Genomic DNA, 13,480 nt, shown 5'->3' with positions numbered 1-13,480 from the left:
TACATATAAATGACACACGATTTATATTTCAAAATCGGCTATATTGTTTATTATTTATTGACAATAATCATCTTAATATAACCGTGAAATAAATATAAGAGTTTGTTTAACTCAAAGGAATGGAAATTTTCATGAAGCAACATTAAAAAAAAATATTAAATAAAAGCAGTGGCGTATCTAGAGATTGAGTCTGTGAGGGTTAAATTGAGGAAAAAATAACTTGGATTGGCCTGGCTTTTCGATTTTGATTGGTATTATTAATTCTTTTTGTGAGAGTTTTATTTTAGACAACAATCTAAACACATTTTTAAAAATTTCTTTCTGGGAGGGATAATTACCCCTCCCGTATATGCACCACTGGTTTTCGTAAGACCTACTATGACCTATATTTTCTTATTCTATAACTTTTAATTAGTATAAATAACACTAGTTTTCATAAAATCGGTGACATGACGAAAATCCCCAATTTTCATGACTATATGTATGGAAAAAGTCGAAATGCCCATATTTGGCTGTTTCTTATAATATATTTTGAAAGGCTTTAGAAACATAGTAGGTAAACATAGTCATAAAATACTGAACAGTTTAGGAAATTTTATGTCGATTCAGAATATCTACATTGAAGACTTAAGTACCTTGGCTTTGTGAGAAAATTAATTTTTTGGACCCTTGTTTTTCAGCTATTTTTGATGAAGGTTTAAAACCGTCCCTTAGATCAATTACTGTTCTCGTAAGCTTACAATGGCCTGTATTTTCTTATTCTAAACCTTTTAATTAGTAAATTACGACAGTTTTATAAAATCGGTGACGTGACAAATATCGCCATTTTTCATGACTATATGTATGAAAAAAGTCGAAAAAATACCCAAAATAATTTCAACATTGACATCGTTTTCTTTGTATAAGCTGTATATACTCAAGTTTATTGATGAGTAATTTAACATTAGAAAAAAATACTTTATAAAGTCACTGGGTAGTACGTTTCTGTTGTAGTTTCAAAGTTCAACGCGAGAGATTGTTATTAAATTTCTATTCTTGAAATTTATCGCCAATTTTCATGATTTAACACATCAGCACGAATTGTTGTTACACATCATCTGGTAAAATATTTTTTTCGTAATAAACATTAAAAATTATAGTCGTAACCTTGGAGGACGACTTTATTTTAATCATTTTTCACAAACAAAAGATTTGTGCAGCAACAAAAATAAAGTGTAACATTGTTTTCCGATGGCACGAACTATAAAACTCACGTACAAAAATGAATCAACGGTTTAACGAAAATAGAGGAACATTATTCGTGTTTTAAAAATGAAGAAAATCAGATATAATAATCATGCTCCAAAATTCTAGCTTGAATTATTGATAAGGTACTTCCAAATTTATTTCTAAAAAAATGTTTTTTCTGGAATTTTATGGTACACCATTTAAAAATATATTTTTCCAAGGCTCCATTATTAAAAATTATTGTTTTTTCCACAGCCATGGCACTCTAGATTTACATTTAAAATACGATTTTTTTTTGAAGTGTCTGAAGTTGACATAAGTATGATATGTCATTTTATTCAGAGCGTCATTTTCTATCGATTTTTTTCTATTGAATACGTCAATCAATACTAATTTATGTCATATACTAACATACCAAACCTCGTTTTTTTTATCTGGAAAAAATAAAAAAGTTATAGGGGTGAGCCACTTTTGAGACGCACCCGGTATATAAATAATTTACACCCTTCCAACTGAATCAACTCAGAGTAAGCGCCATTAGAAACTAAAGAAAAGTATGGGGCAAGTAATGACGTCTAGGGCTTGACCTCACCAAAATTATCATCGGTTGTCATTCCTCGGCCGTTTTTGACCCCGTTTCTTTTTCGATCGTATGGTACTATTAAATGTCATGCTACCATCATCAACTTAATTTTTATATACGGATCAGAATTCTTGTTCAATTTTTTAAAAGTTTGGCCAAATACAATGATGTAGTGACTTGCTCAAAAAATTTCTAAAGAAGAAAATTTCCAGAGGAAAAAAGAGACAATATGTTGGTCAAAGATAGGTATACGGATCATTTCGATTGTGTGTGTGCATGAAACAAGCAATACAGGGTGAGTCTTAAATAAATGCAAATATTTTCAGGATTGGTAGATCTTGATAAAAGAAACATATTTTCTCTATACTGTTTTTGCCAAAATAACCGAGTTATTCCACTTTGAAAATTTTCGAAAAAAATGATTTTTTGCTTAAATTTTGAGAACATGTGGATCTTTTCTGGATTTTCTTTCTTGTAAATTTAATCTACTACCTATGTTGCCATATTAGCAAGAAATTATGATTTTTAACTATGATTTTTAAGAATTAAAAAAAATTCTAAAAAATATTTGAAAAAATTTCAAATTTTAATTTTTTTTCGCGAAAAAAAGAAATATACTACCCTTAAAAATATTTGCACTTATTTAATACTCACCCTGTATATTACGGGTACGTAGGTATAGGGTTGCCAACAGTTTTCTATTCCAGAGGACAGTCCTCTTTTTGATATCACTGTCCTCTTTTCTCTCACGTATTGAAAAAGTCCTCTTTTTTACATACCAAACTCAAAATCTGAAAAATATTTATTTATCGCCACAGTGCTTTAAAGAATTTTTAATTTGTATCTTTCGCTATTACTTCCTCTCGTTTGCACAGAAAAGAAAATGAAGAAATATTTGTGGAGCCGACAAACAGGTTTAACTATTTTATGTTTTCTTACTGTTATTAACAAAAAAGTTATTAATTGAAAAAAAAATGTTTTGTTGAAAATGGTTTGTTTATTTTAAAAGAATTTGAATATACGTATATTGGTAAAAAGTAAGAAAGACCACCAATCGCATACCGTTTAGATAACTTTTTGATAATTTCTAGACATTTGGACAAGGTTTCAAAAAATGTTTCGCTTGCGTCTCTTTTTTACCCTCTCGTCCTCTAGTTTTTATTTTGAAAGTTGGCAACCCTAGGTAAGTATGAAACGTTTGGAATGGGAATCCCCTCAGAACTCTCGACCGAGAAAAATCAAAGAATTTCCTTGATTTTAGTAAGAAAACGCTTCGGATCACCACTCCTCAGATAAACACCTCAGCAGACTGAAGCTAGCCAGCTCAAAAAAATACAATCTAATCTAATCTAGAATAACTTATATCGATATTTTTTTCTTAAACGATACATCCCTAACGATCAATAAACTTAAACCCAATCTTAAACCAAAGAGCTAAAGACGTTTTTGTATATCAGTTACTACGCCAGTTCAGTCCAATCACGATTACAAACAGTGATTCCCCAACGACATCGACATTATATAAATCATCAAAGTCATTAAAACGAAATTAAATTATTTACTTTTCGTATATTTAACAAACATTGAAACCGTTCTTGTTGGCAGTAGCCACCAGGGGCGTACGATAACATTTTAATTAAAGTAGAAGCAATTTTTAGAAATTTATTTCTACAGAATTTCGGACATTGTCATTATTTATTTCCATTTAGTTTATTAATGGAACACCCTATTATTATTTCTTTGTTAGATGGAGAATTAAAAAATTGACACTTTTTTGTATTTAAAGCATTTTAGAATTTTTAGCGGTTCCATTTAAAAAAACGAGGAAGAACTATTTTATATTTTAAAAACTTTGGCAGAGAATTTTGAACACCGAGTATAATTTAAGATTAGTAATTGCAATTGAAATCGATACAATAAACAAAGAACAAAACTAAAAAAAACGTATTTTTGAATGACGAATATTGTTTTCTAAAAAAAATCATTAAAGATGTTCAAACTGAGCACCTGCTTGTCAAATACACAATGAACATCTTTTACGCACAGAGTTACATCGATTTATTACGCGAACTGATATAATAAGTCCAAAAGCTTGCCTAGTAGCCTTCTGTAATTCTTCTCGTCTCATTGGTTTTTATATATTAGGTCTTCTAATTTCCTCCATAAAAAATTCAAAAGAAGTTAAATCATAGGACCTAGCAGGCTAAGATATGGGGCCTCTTGTTCCAATCCTGTTCTCACCAAAGTTCTGTTGTAACCATGGCGTTTTAATTGTAATTGGTAATACTAATACAGAATGCTGATTTACCTTTTCAAAGGTCTTTAATTATGCAGATAAATAATACTATTGAATATTAAATGGTGATAAAAAATAATTATTAGGTAACTAGTAGTACAAAATCAAGGCCCGCTTCGATATAAAGATAAAAAACCTAATATTTCTCTCATTCTTAGAAATAAATACCCATAACTTTATATCGTTGGAAAGGATTAAACGCGAACATTTTTTTAAGATCATAGCCACTATGATATCCATTTGAAAAATTATATTTTTTGTTATTTCTGACAAAAACAGCAACTCTAGAGAAAACTGACTACGCCTCTGGATTGTGCTTAAAAAAGTGCCTTAAGAACGTTTTTATATAATTTTATTAACCCCCATAAAAAAAATTTTCCAATGGTAAAAAATTCAAAAAGACCCCGTATCTCAGTTGGCAGTGAAAATATCAACAGGCGGTTTACGCCATTAAACGTGTGTCAGAAATCGAGCCCATGACATCTATGTCGGTTTTGCTCTATCTTGTCAGGAAATAGGGTTTCTCTGTTAAAACAGACCAATTTCGACCACCCTGTACATTTCTGTCTCTTGGTTCGAAGAATTTAGTTTTTGGCTCAAATATTCCCATTCCCTGTCCCTGCTTTGGTTCTGGAAGCATCTGTGTACCGCGTTATGGTATGGTCTTTTACCTGCTGGTGGGTTGGAGGATTGGAATTTTCCCTTTGAGGGTATTCCAAGCCCTTTTATCGAGATCTACCAGTCCTGTGTGTGAAAATATTTGTACGTATTTAAGACTCACCCTGTATAAAATAAATACTAATTTTACTAAATTAGATTCATAGAAAACGAATTATATCAATAAATATTAATTTAATAAATTTTTAAATATAAAATACATATAAACCCATACAAATTTACATATAAAATGTCAACGATCTCACTGACGCCTTTTTTTTCTATCATACAGTAGTAGGGAAAACTTGAACTCTGGCAACCCCTATTTGCGGCAACTTTTTGATTGCGGCACCCTGTTAAAAGTGTATTCTCCTATTCATAAATATACGTAAAAATTAGGTTTTGATTAAAAATAAGATGCTTGAATAATCCTGCAGCCTGATCCTGTGCTATTGTAAATTAACTAAATTAATTTTTCCTATTTCAAAAATTACATTTTAGAAGATGAAGTTTTTGCTTTTTAAGGTGAAGCACTGCTTCCCTAGCTTTGCCCTATTGCGCGCCCATGGTAGCCACACGAACAAAAACGAAATTCTGCTTATTGGTCTGTCGTCGGGTGACCTATCGACCTTTAGCCATACAGCTCTTATCTCTTGAACGCTCTTATATACACATCCAACAAAAGTACTAATGTAGTTTTATAATTAATAAATTCTATTTTTAATTTGTTCTCTCCTATCTGGTCATAATTGGCGAAATCCTTACAGAATGCACGCGGTTACAAATGTGCACATCATTTTTCGATAAAGCATTATTTTTAATTAAGCTTTATCAATGTTAAAATTCAAGAGTAAAATAATAAAAGGAAAAAAAATGTAATTCGAATTGTTTATGAGGTTTCATGCCTGTGGATTTCGGATAAACAATATTATTTTAAAACCGACTTTGTATCGCGGGAGCTAGTAATAAAAATAAATATTCCGTTATCGCGGTATTTTTAAATATATCATAAATAGTTTTCATTCAAAAGCATTATCAATCTGAAAGATTAATTAGACAGTTCTAGCGATTCTTCTTCTACTTTTACTGATTGTTCAGGCTGTATGTCTACACAGCACCGCATTTCTATATACAAGAAGATGAATAAGAATATGTGCAACCTCATGGGCTATTTTGTGGCATTAAACCTGTCCGAGACGTAGCTGGCCTTACCGTCAACTATGGAGTGTAGAGGTAAGGAGAAATAACTCTTATGGGACTTTTATTGAAAAAGTGGTCACAAAATGGGAAGAATAAGGGTTCGCCAAATGACCACAGTGGCGCTAAAAACGCATAAATCTAAAAAATGAAAAGTAACCATAGATAAGAGAATAAAAATAAATATAACCAAACATTACCCAAAAAGTTTTGTTTTATTTTTAGAATATAAAATAATTATTGTTTATCAATATTTTGTGCTTTATTTATTATTTAATAATGGTTAAAGTGTGTGTGGTGCGAAGTTGATTGAATAGCTGATGGAAAAATAAAGAACAAAGGCAAAGCCTGTAAAATACATAATTATAAATTATAATTCAGTATTGTATTATTTGTATTATATGTAAAAATTAGAGCCAATCAAAAGTGTAGTAAACATTTTTCGTAAGATTATTGACATACATGTTACAAAGTATATTTTTACAATCCTTATAAGTAATATATATATATAATATATATAAGTATATATTTACAATCCACATAAAGTTACAACCTGAATAAAATTTATTTTTAATGATTTTAAAGTTTGACAGACATGCACAAATTGTTGGCATTTTTTTAAACAAATAAAAGTAGGAAATAAATAAAGTTCTAGGTACTTTCAAGAAATATAGTTAACTGTAAGTGCTGTATTTTAATAATCTATCAAAAATCAAAATCATCAGGATAATATTACGTATTGATTTTCAAACAAGAATTAGATTACAGCGATGGTCAAAAGCATTTAGATATTGCTTTGAAATCTACAGATAAGGCATGGCAGTTTCGTTTTAAAGAACAAGATGTTAAAGTTTATGATAAAATTGTCATCAGAAATACTGTCCACTTGCAGTATTTACATAGGAAAAATGTTGGAGGATGAAGCTCTATACTGCCTCAGGTTAATTTAAATTCTGAGTTGCAACAACAGCAACAAAAACCAAAAAGGCCACCATTAAATGAATATTATACTCATTAAGTATTATTATACAAAAGAAAGAGTAATGTTATACACATAAATATTAACATTTTGTAGAGCAACAACAGAATAAAAAACCAAAATATGAACACCAGCAACTTCACAGCAACCATTAAATGAAGATTATATTAAAAGGAATATTATTTGATTGAATAAAAACAGCGTCAAAGCGATGCCTATGAAATGAAGATTGCTGTCATCTTATATGTAATGATATGGAGAATGTCATCGAGATGTTCATTTCCAAGCCAACTGCACGCCGTGTTTTTTTCGATCATACAGTATTATTATACATAAATAGTAATATTATACACATAAACATCCCTTGATAGCGATCAACATTTTGTAGAGCAATAACAGCATCAAATAATGGAAATAATGGACCTTATTGCACAAATCAAAACAAAATTTCAGCATTACTACTTTATTGGTTATATCAATAATAGAAATTGAGAGTTTATCAGTCTAGATCCTACAAGCAAGCAGATCTATACATAATTTTAAATGAAGATTTATCTATTATAGTATGTATAAACACTTTGCATCTTTTATTCAATGTTGTAATGAATTAACAAATTGCAGGTAATTTATTCTAATAACAAAAAAAAACTTTGGATCAAAAAATATTTTCTTCTGATGAGGTTTATGAATATTAAAGTCTGTTGAAGTTTGGCCATTATGTGTTGGTATACAATTTATTTATGATGTTACAGTAGTTAACCGATCATCCGAGTACGAAACATGTTTAAAATCCACTATTCTTAATGAATGGCAACTACCAACTTGAGAGGAAGCTAAGAGAAAGGTTCTATTGGGTGGACTACAAGGAAAAGGGACATATACATGAGGATCTGGAAGGGCTATAACATTACGTCTCAAGCCATGGGACAATAGGAAACGAAATTCAAAGGAAAATATTACAATACGTGGGATGCAAATTATAGTGCAAAGAATTGAGAAAAAGAATTATTAAAAGTAGTTATTGTTACGATAGTTAAACCATCCGACTACCAAATATATTTAAAATCCACTATTCTGAATGAATAGCAACTACCAACTTGAGAGGAAGCTGCGAGAACGATTCTATTGGGTGAACTACAAGGAAGACATGAGCATCTGGAAGGGCTATAAAATTATATTATTTCACGTTTCAAGCCATGTTGGAATAGCTGGGAGTGAAAAAGAAGATAATACTGCACACCATTCTTGTCTAGAAGTAGTTGATATTAAGGTAGTTAAACCATCCTACTATCGAACATTTAAAATCCACTATTCTGAATGAATGGCAACTACGATGGGGCAAAACGTAAATAAATACTTGTACAGTATAAAATTATATTATATTGGCTTAATTTTTATACTAAATAAAGTGTGTTACGTTATTTTAGACCTGCATTATATTTATTTAAATCCCATATCATCAATTAAACTTTTAATAAAGTTTTCCTAATTATAATTAACATTAATTTTAAACTAAAGCTTTTTTTTTCATCTTGAATGAGGTTTACGAAATAACTTATGAGAAAAAATAAAAGAGGCTCAGTCTATTGCTTCTGAATAATTGATAATAAAACCACATGTTGACTTACTTTTTATACTAAATAAATGTGGGTATGAAGTTATTTTAAAGCTGCATTATATTTATTTTAAACCCATCACCAATTATTACCTTAAATAATTTTTTCTTAATTATAATTAACATTAATTTTAAGCTAAAACGATCAGAATAATGTTTTCGTCGTCTTGAATGACATTTGCGAAATAACTTATGAGAGCAATAAAAAAGAGCCTAGTCTATTGCTGCTGAATAAAAAATCTGTAATTTATTTCATGTGACATAAAAATAAATTTGTATTTTTTTGAAACCCGCGGCTTCACGTATATGATTCACGTCAAATATTTATGTCTTTTGAGAATCAGCTGTTCTAAAAATGTTCGGCGCATGTCTTAAATTTTAGGTTTTTGCTACAGCAGCGCCATCCTAATTCTTCCCTTTTTTTGACCATTTTTTAATGCACGGAGTTGTTTCTCCTTACCTCTACACTCCATACCGTCAACCTATCCGATATTTAGTTTAGCTCTGCGCCGCGCCGCTGCGCCCTGGTAGTCGTTTACAGCGCAAAGGATAAAAAAATGTACCGTAGTTCTGCTTTCAGTCGAGAAAGTGAGTGGTTGCCAGAGACAGTGTTGCCGGAACTACTGATTAATCCGTAGATTTACGGATTTTGGGTACTGTACGTTAATAATACAGGTTTTCTATCATTAAACAATTTAATATAATATTAAATGATTAAACAAAAAACGGCGTCAGAGTTGGCTTGGAAATGATGATCGCTGCTATTTCATATGTAAAACATTATGATAAATGTCAATAATCGTCATTTCCAAGCCAACTAAACGACTTTTGTCAATCATACGATATATTCAGTACCTATAAAAGAATTTTTATTTTTGTGGTTTATTCTATGTTTAACACGAATAAATTTTCAATGTGTTCCACACCGTCATCGATATGCTTTCGCTGGCTAAATTAGAGAAAATAAGTGTTTTATGCGTTGGCCGCAGAACGATTGGTGTCTCCACCGTACAGCACTTAAGTCGTAAGGAGAAATCAAATCAGTCTTGTCACGAATTCGCCCATTAGGTTGCGTATCTTCCCATTCTTTCAATCAACTTGTAGAACACAATGTAAGTGGCATTACAAACTGATATATTATTTAAAATGGCATGGTTAATTAAATGCATCCAAGGCAACAAAAAAGACCATAAACTAACAAGGCAAGGATCATCAAAATCATATCTTGTTCCAAAGCCATACTTGGAATACCCAAATGTATGACTCCAGTAAAAATCTGGATCACAGAAAAGTAGACCATCCACTTGAGAAACACACAGAGGTACTGGCACAGCAATGCCTTCATCCAAGTACCTAATTAAAAAAAACACAAAGAAACTGCTAATACTCAGAATTAAGCAGCAGCATTAAAATGCAAATGCAAACCAAACCAAACAGTTCTCTTGATACACGGACACACGGCTGTCAAGTGCTACCTGAATAAGCACAAACTGTATTAAGGAAGATTTTGCTGCAGATTCTGCGATCAAAATCATGAAACAGCAGAAACCTAAGGAACTATGCTCCTATGCTATCAAGGACCTGCACAAGTTGATGTAGGGCTCAGGAATAGGAGACTGGCTGCTAACATAGAAAGTGGACAAAGACAATCGGCCTTACCGGTATAATATTACGTATCTACGTAAAATTTCTTTGATTTTTCAAATACATACTTCATAAACAAATTCCATTAAAATATATCATATACAAACAAATGTTACATTAGCACATAATGATCATATTATGTCGAAACTACTATTCCAATCAAAATTAACAATTATGTGAATTAATAAATTGACAATTTTTGGACGAATCCTGTAAAAAAGTCAAAATATAAAAGACATTTTATATTGTACCAAAAAAACAGAATTTCTCATGCATAATAAGGTAAACAAATTTATTTAAACAATATGTTGTTGGGAAAAAAACATTTTTGTGGTTTGTACAGGAAGTGGATGCTTGTGATTGTATACGTCAGTAGCTAACGGTTACAGAAACCCACAAATAATAAAACAGAGACAAATAATATACAGCTAATATAAATTGTGTTTTATTAATAAACTTAATAACCGGTATTTATTAAATTAATATCTATTGATATAATTCGTTTTCTATGAATCTAATTTAGTAAAATTAGTATTGAGTCTTAAATACGTACAAATATTTTCACACACAGGACTGGTATATCTCGATAAAAGGGCCTGGAACACCCTCAAAAGAAAAATTCCACTCCTCCAACTCCCACCAGCAGGTAAAAGACCATACCATAACGTGGTACACTGATGCTTCCATAAACAAAGCAAGGACAGGGAATGGGAATATTTGGGCCAAAAATTAAATTCTCCGAACCATGAGGCAGAAATGTACACTGTCGAAAGATGCGTCCATTATCTTAGATAGCAACTATCGGAAACAGGAAATACCCATTTTTCTTATCCGATAGTCAAAGAACACTAAAAGCGATCAACTCAGTAACCATAAATTCGAAGTTGGTCAAACAATGCCTAGAGAAGCTGAACAAATTAGGCAAAGAAAATAAAGTCCTTCTACTCTGGGGGATCTCACGAGGGACAGAAGGCAATGAAAAGGCGAACGATATAGCTAGAAAAAGAGCAACACTCCACCAACTTGATCAGAATCGTTCTGTTCCCAAAGAAACCAACTTAAAGCGAAACTCAAAAACCTGAAGACTCCATCTGTAACTTGGAATGGGAATCCTCCAACGGTCTAAGACACTCGAAGAAATTTCTTAGAACATAGGACCGAGAAAAATCAATGGTTTTCGTTGATTTAAGAAAGAACAATCTTCGGAATGTTACGGGGTTTTTAACAGGAGTCTCCTCAATGAACACTACAGTAAATTGAAGCTAAGAAACAACGACGAATGCAGATTCTGTGGGAAAATGGGGATACACCAGAATACCTCATCACTGTGTGCCTCGAGATGATAACCATTCGTTCCATAAACTTTGGGACTGTATGATCAGTTATAACTCAAGAAAGTATACATTCTACATTTTCTAATGTCATTATAATTGAAAAGCTTTATTATTGTTTATTGTCAGTTACTCTTTAGCAGAGATAGTTTAAAGTCCAGAAGTTGATCTCAACCATGTTTAATTAAAGCAACAATAGCTGATGTAACTTAAAACAATCTCTGCTAGAATTGTCAACAAACAATAATAATTATGACTTTTCAACAATAAAACTACATTACAGAAACAATACATACTGTTTTATAAGTGTGTCGATTAGGACTAAAAAATCATGGTAGACTTTTATTGCAAGAATTGATGTAGTAAAATCACTACAAGATAAATGTTCGCCCTGTATATCCAAAATAAAAATAAATTTAATCAACTAACAGAGACTAGATTGAACCCGGACGTTAAAGATCTATAAAGTAATAATAAACAATCCTACTATTTTCCAAACGTTCTTATCTAATGCCAAATTATCCAAGTAACAAATTTATAAATATAGTTTAATTAAAAAGAACAAAACAATAAACTATAAATGATATGTATATGTATGTAAAGACAATATTATAACACTGTATACCGTCAACGACAAGACAAAACACAAAACAAAAAAATAATAGAAACAGTTTTTAGAAAGTCAGGCAAGAAAACAAATAGGAACCTAAATAAAAAAATTTATGAAAATATTGTTGAAACTTTCTTAAAAGTCGATATAGAAATATAGATATAGAAACGCCAGAGACACTGTATATAAAGATTTATCGGATATGCAATTGATCGTTATTGTTATTTTCAAGCCAACTTAATCCTTATTGTTTGAATCATATGGTATTAATTCTAGTAGATCGTTATAATTAATAGAAAAAACTGGATATAAACCAGGAATAGGAACCTAAATATTTTTTATAATTAAAAATTTTTAGCATCAATTTTTCTAGAAGAATAAAAACCCTCTACAGTATGTCCCCAGAAAAACTTTTTTATTATTGATGCTTTGAAAAAAATGCATTCTTCGTAAAAATTTTCGCTGATTCTAAAATGGCAGATCCCGTTTATACTTTTCCAAATTTCCATACCGTTTTAGAAAAAATTAAAAAAATTATGAAAATATTGTTGAATCTTTCTTAAAAGTCGATATAAAAATATAGATATAGAAACGCCAGACATACTGTATATAAAGATTTATCGGATATGTCATTGGTCGTTATTGTTATTTTCAAGCCAACTTAATCATTATTGTTTGAATCATATGGTATTAATTGTAGTAGATCGTTATAATTAATATAAAAACTGGATATAAACAAGACCATTTTCCCTTTAACTTTTAAGACACGATATTGTTGCGGGCCGGTGTGGACTCGACCTAACCTCACAATATGGCCCGCCCTCGGATGACCTTAACATCGCATAGACACCGCAATGATTCATTCGTTCGAGAAGAATCGAGTCCCACTGGAATGGACGAGTACATACGAGAACATTCGAAAACCTTCTCTACGCACCTAACGATCTATACGGTATTACAAAATTTTTGGAATAAAAAGGACATGGACACGTCAAGCAAACCCGCGTTTTTCTAGACTGTCAAATGTTTCAAATAGACGGCGCGCAAACTTTTTTCGACAATATACAACATACACACGTTACAATAATAAAACCCCGCACAACAATATACATAAACACACATACAATAAATTTTTATCGACTTACCGTAGTGACGCTGCTGATAATCGGACTTGGTCGTAGTCATCTTATCGAAAACTATAGAAAGAGCTTCTTATCGGCTTTGGCGCTATCGAAAACTGAAAGCTCGCGATACGCGACGGAAATCAGACAGTCGAGCGGGCAGCGGTGGTACGCGCGCTGGTCGTACCGCGGGCTCTGGCGCTCGCGTCCGTCCAAGTAC

At 31.4% G+C, this 13,480-nt stretch overlaps 1 protein-coding gene across 1 annotated transcript in view; it reads right to left on the bottom strand.

Moving 5' to 3' along the window:
- Positions 1–13,480, bottom strand: part of LOC115881477 (transcription factor GATA-4-like) — a 118,973-nt gene extending 105,493 nt beyond the window's left edge. Inside the window, exon 1 of the mRNA XM_030898966.1 lies at positions 13,285–13,480. Within this exon, the coding sequence (XP_030754826.1) occupies positions 13,285–13,324 (40 nt within the window). The 5' untranslated portion in view covers positions 13,325–13,480. The remainder of the gene's footprint in view (positions 1–13,284) is intronic.

This window comes from Sitophilus oryzae, unplaced genomic scaffold (assembly GCF_002938485.1).
Source record: "Sitophilus oryzae breed Bouriz unplaced genomic scaffold, Soryzae_2.0 scaffold_172_pilon_pilon, whole genome shotgun sequence".
In the NCBI taxonomy this organism is placed as follows: domain Eukaryota; kingdom Metazoa; phylum Arthropoda; class Insecta; order Coleoptera; family Curculionidae; genus Sitophilus; species Sitophilus oryzae.
The sequence above is the reverse complement of the archived record's forward strand: the minus strand, read 5'-3'. Positions and strand labels throughout refer to the sequence as shown.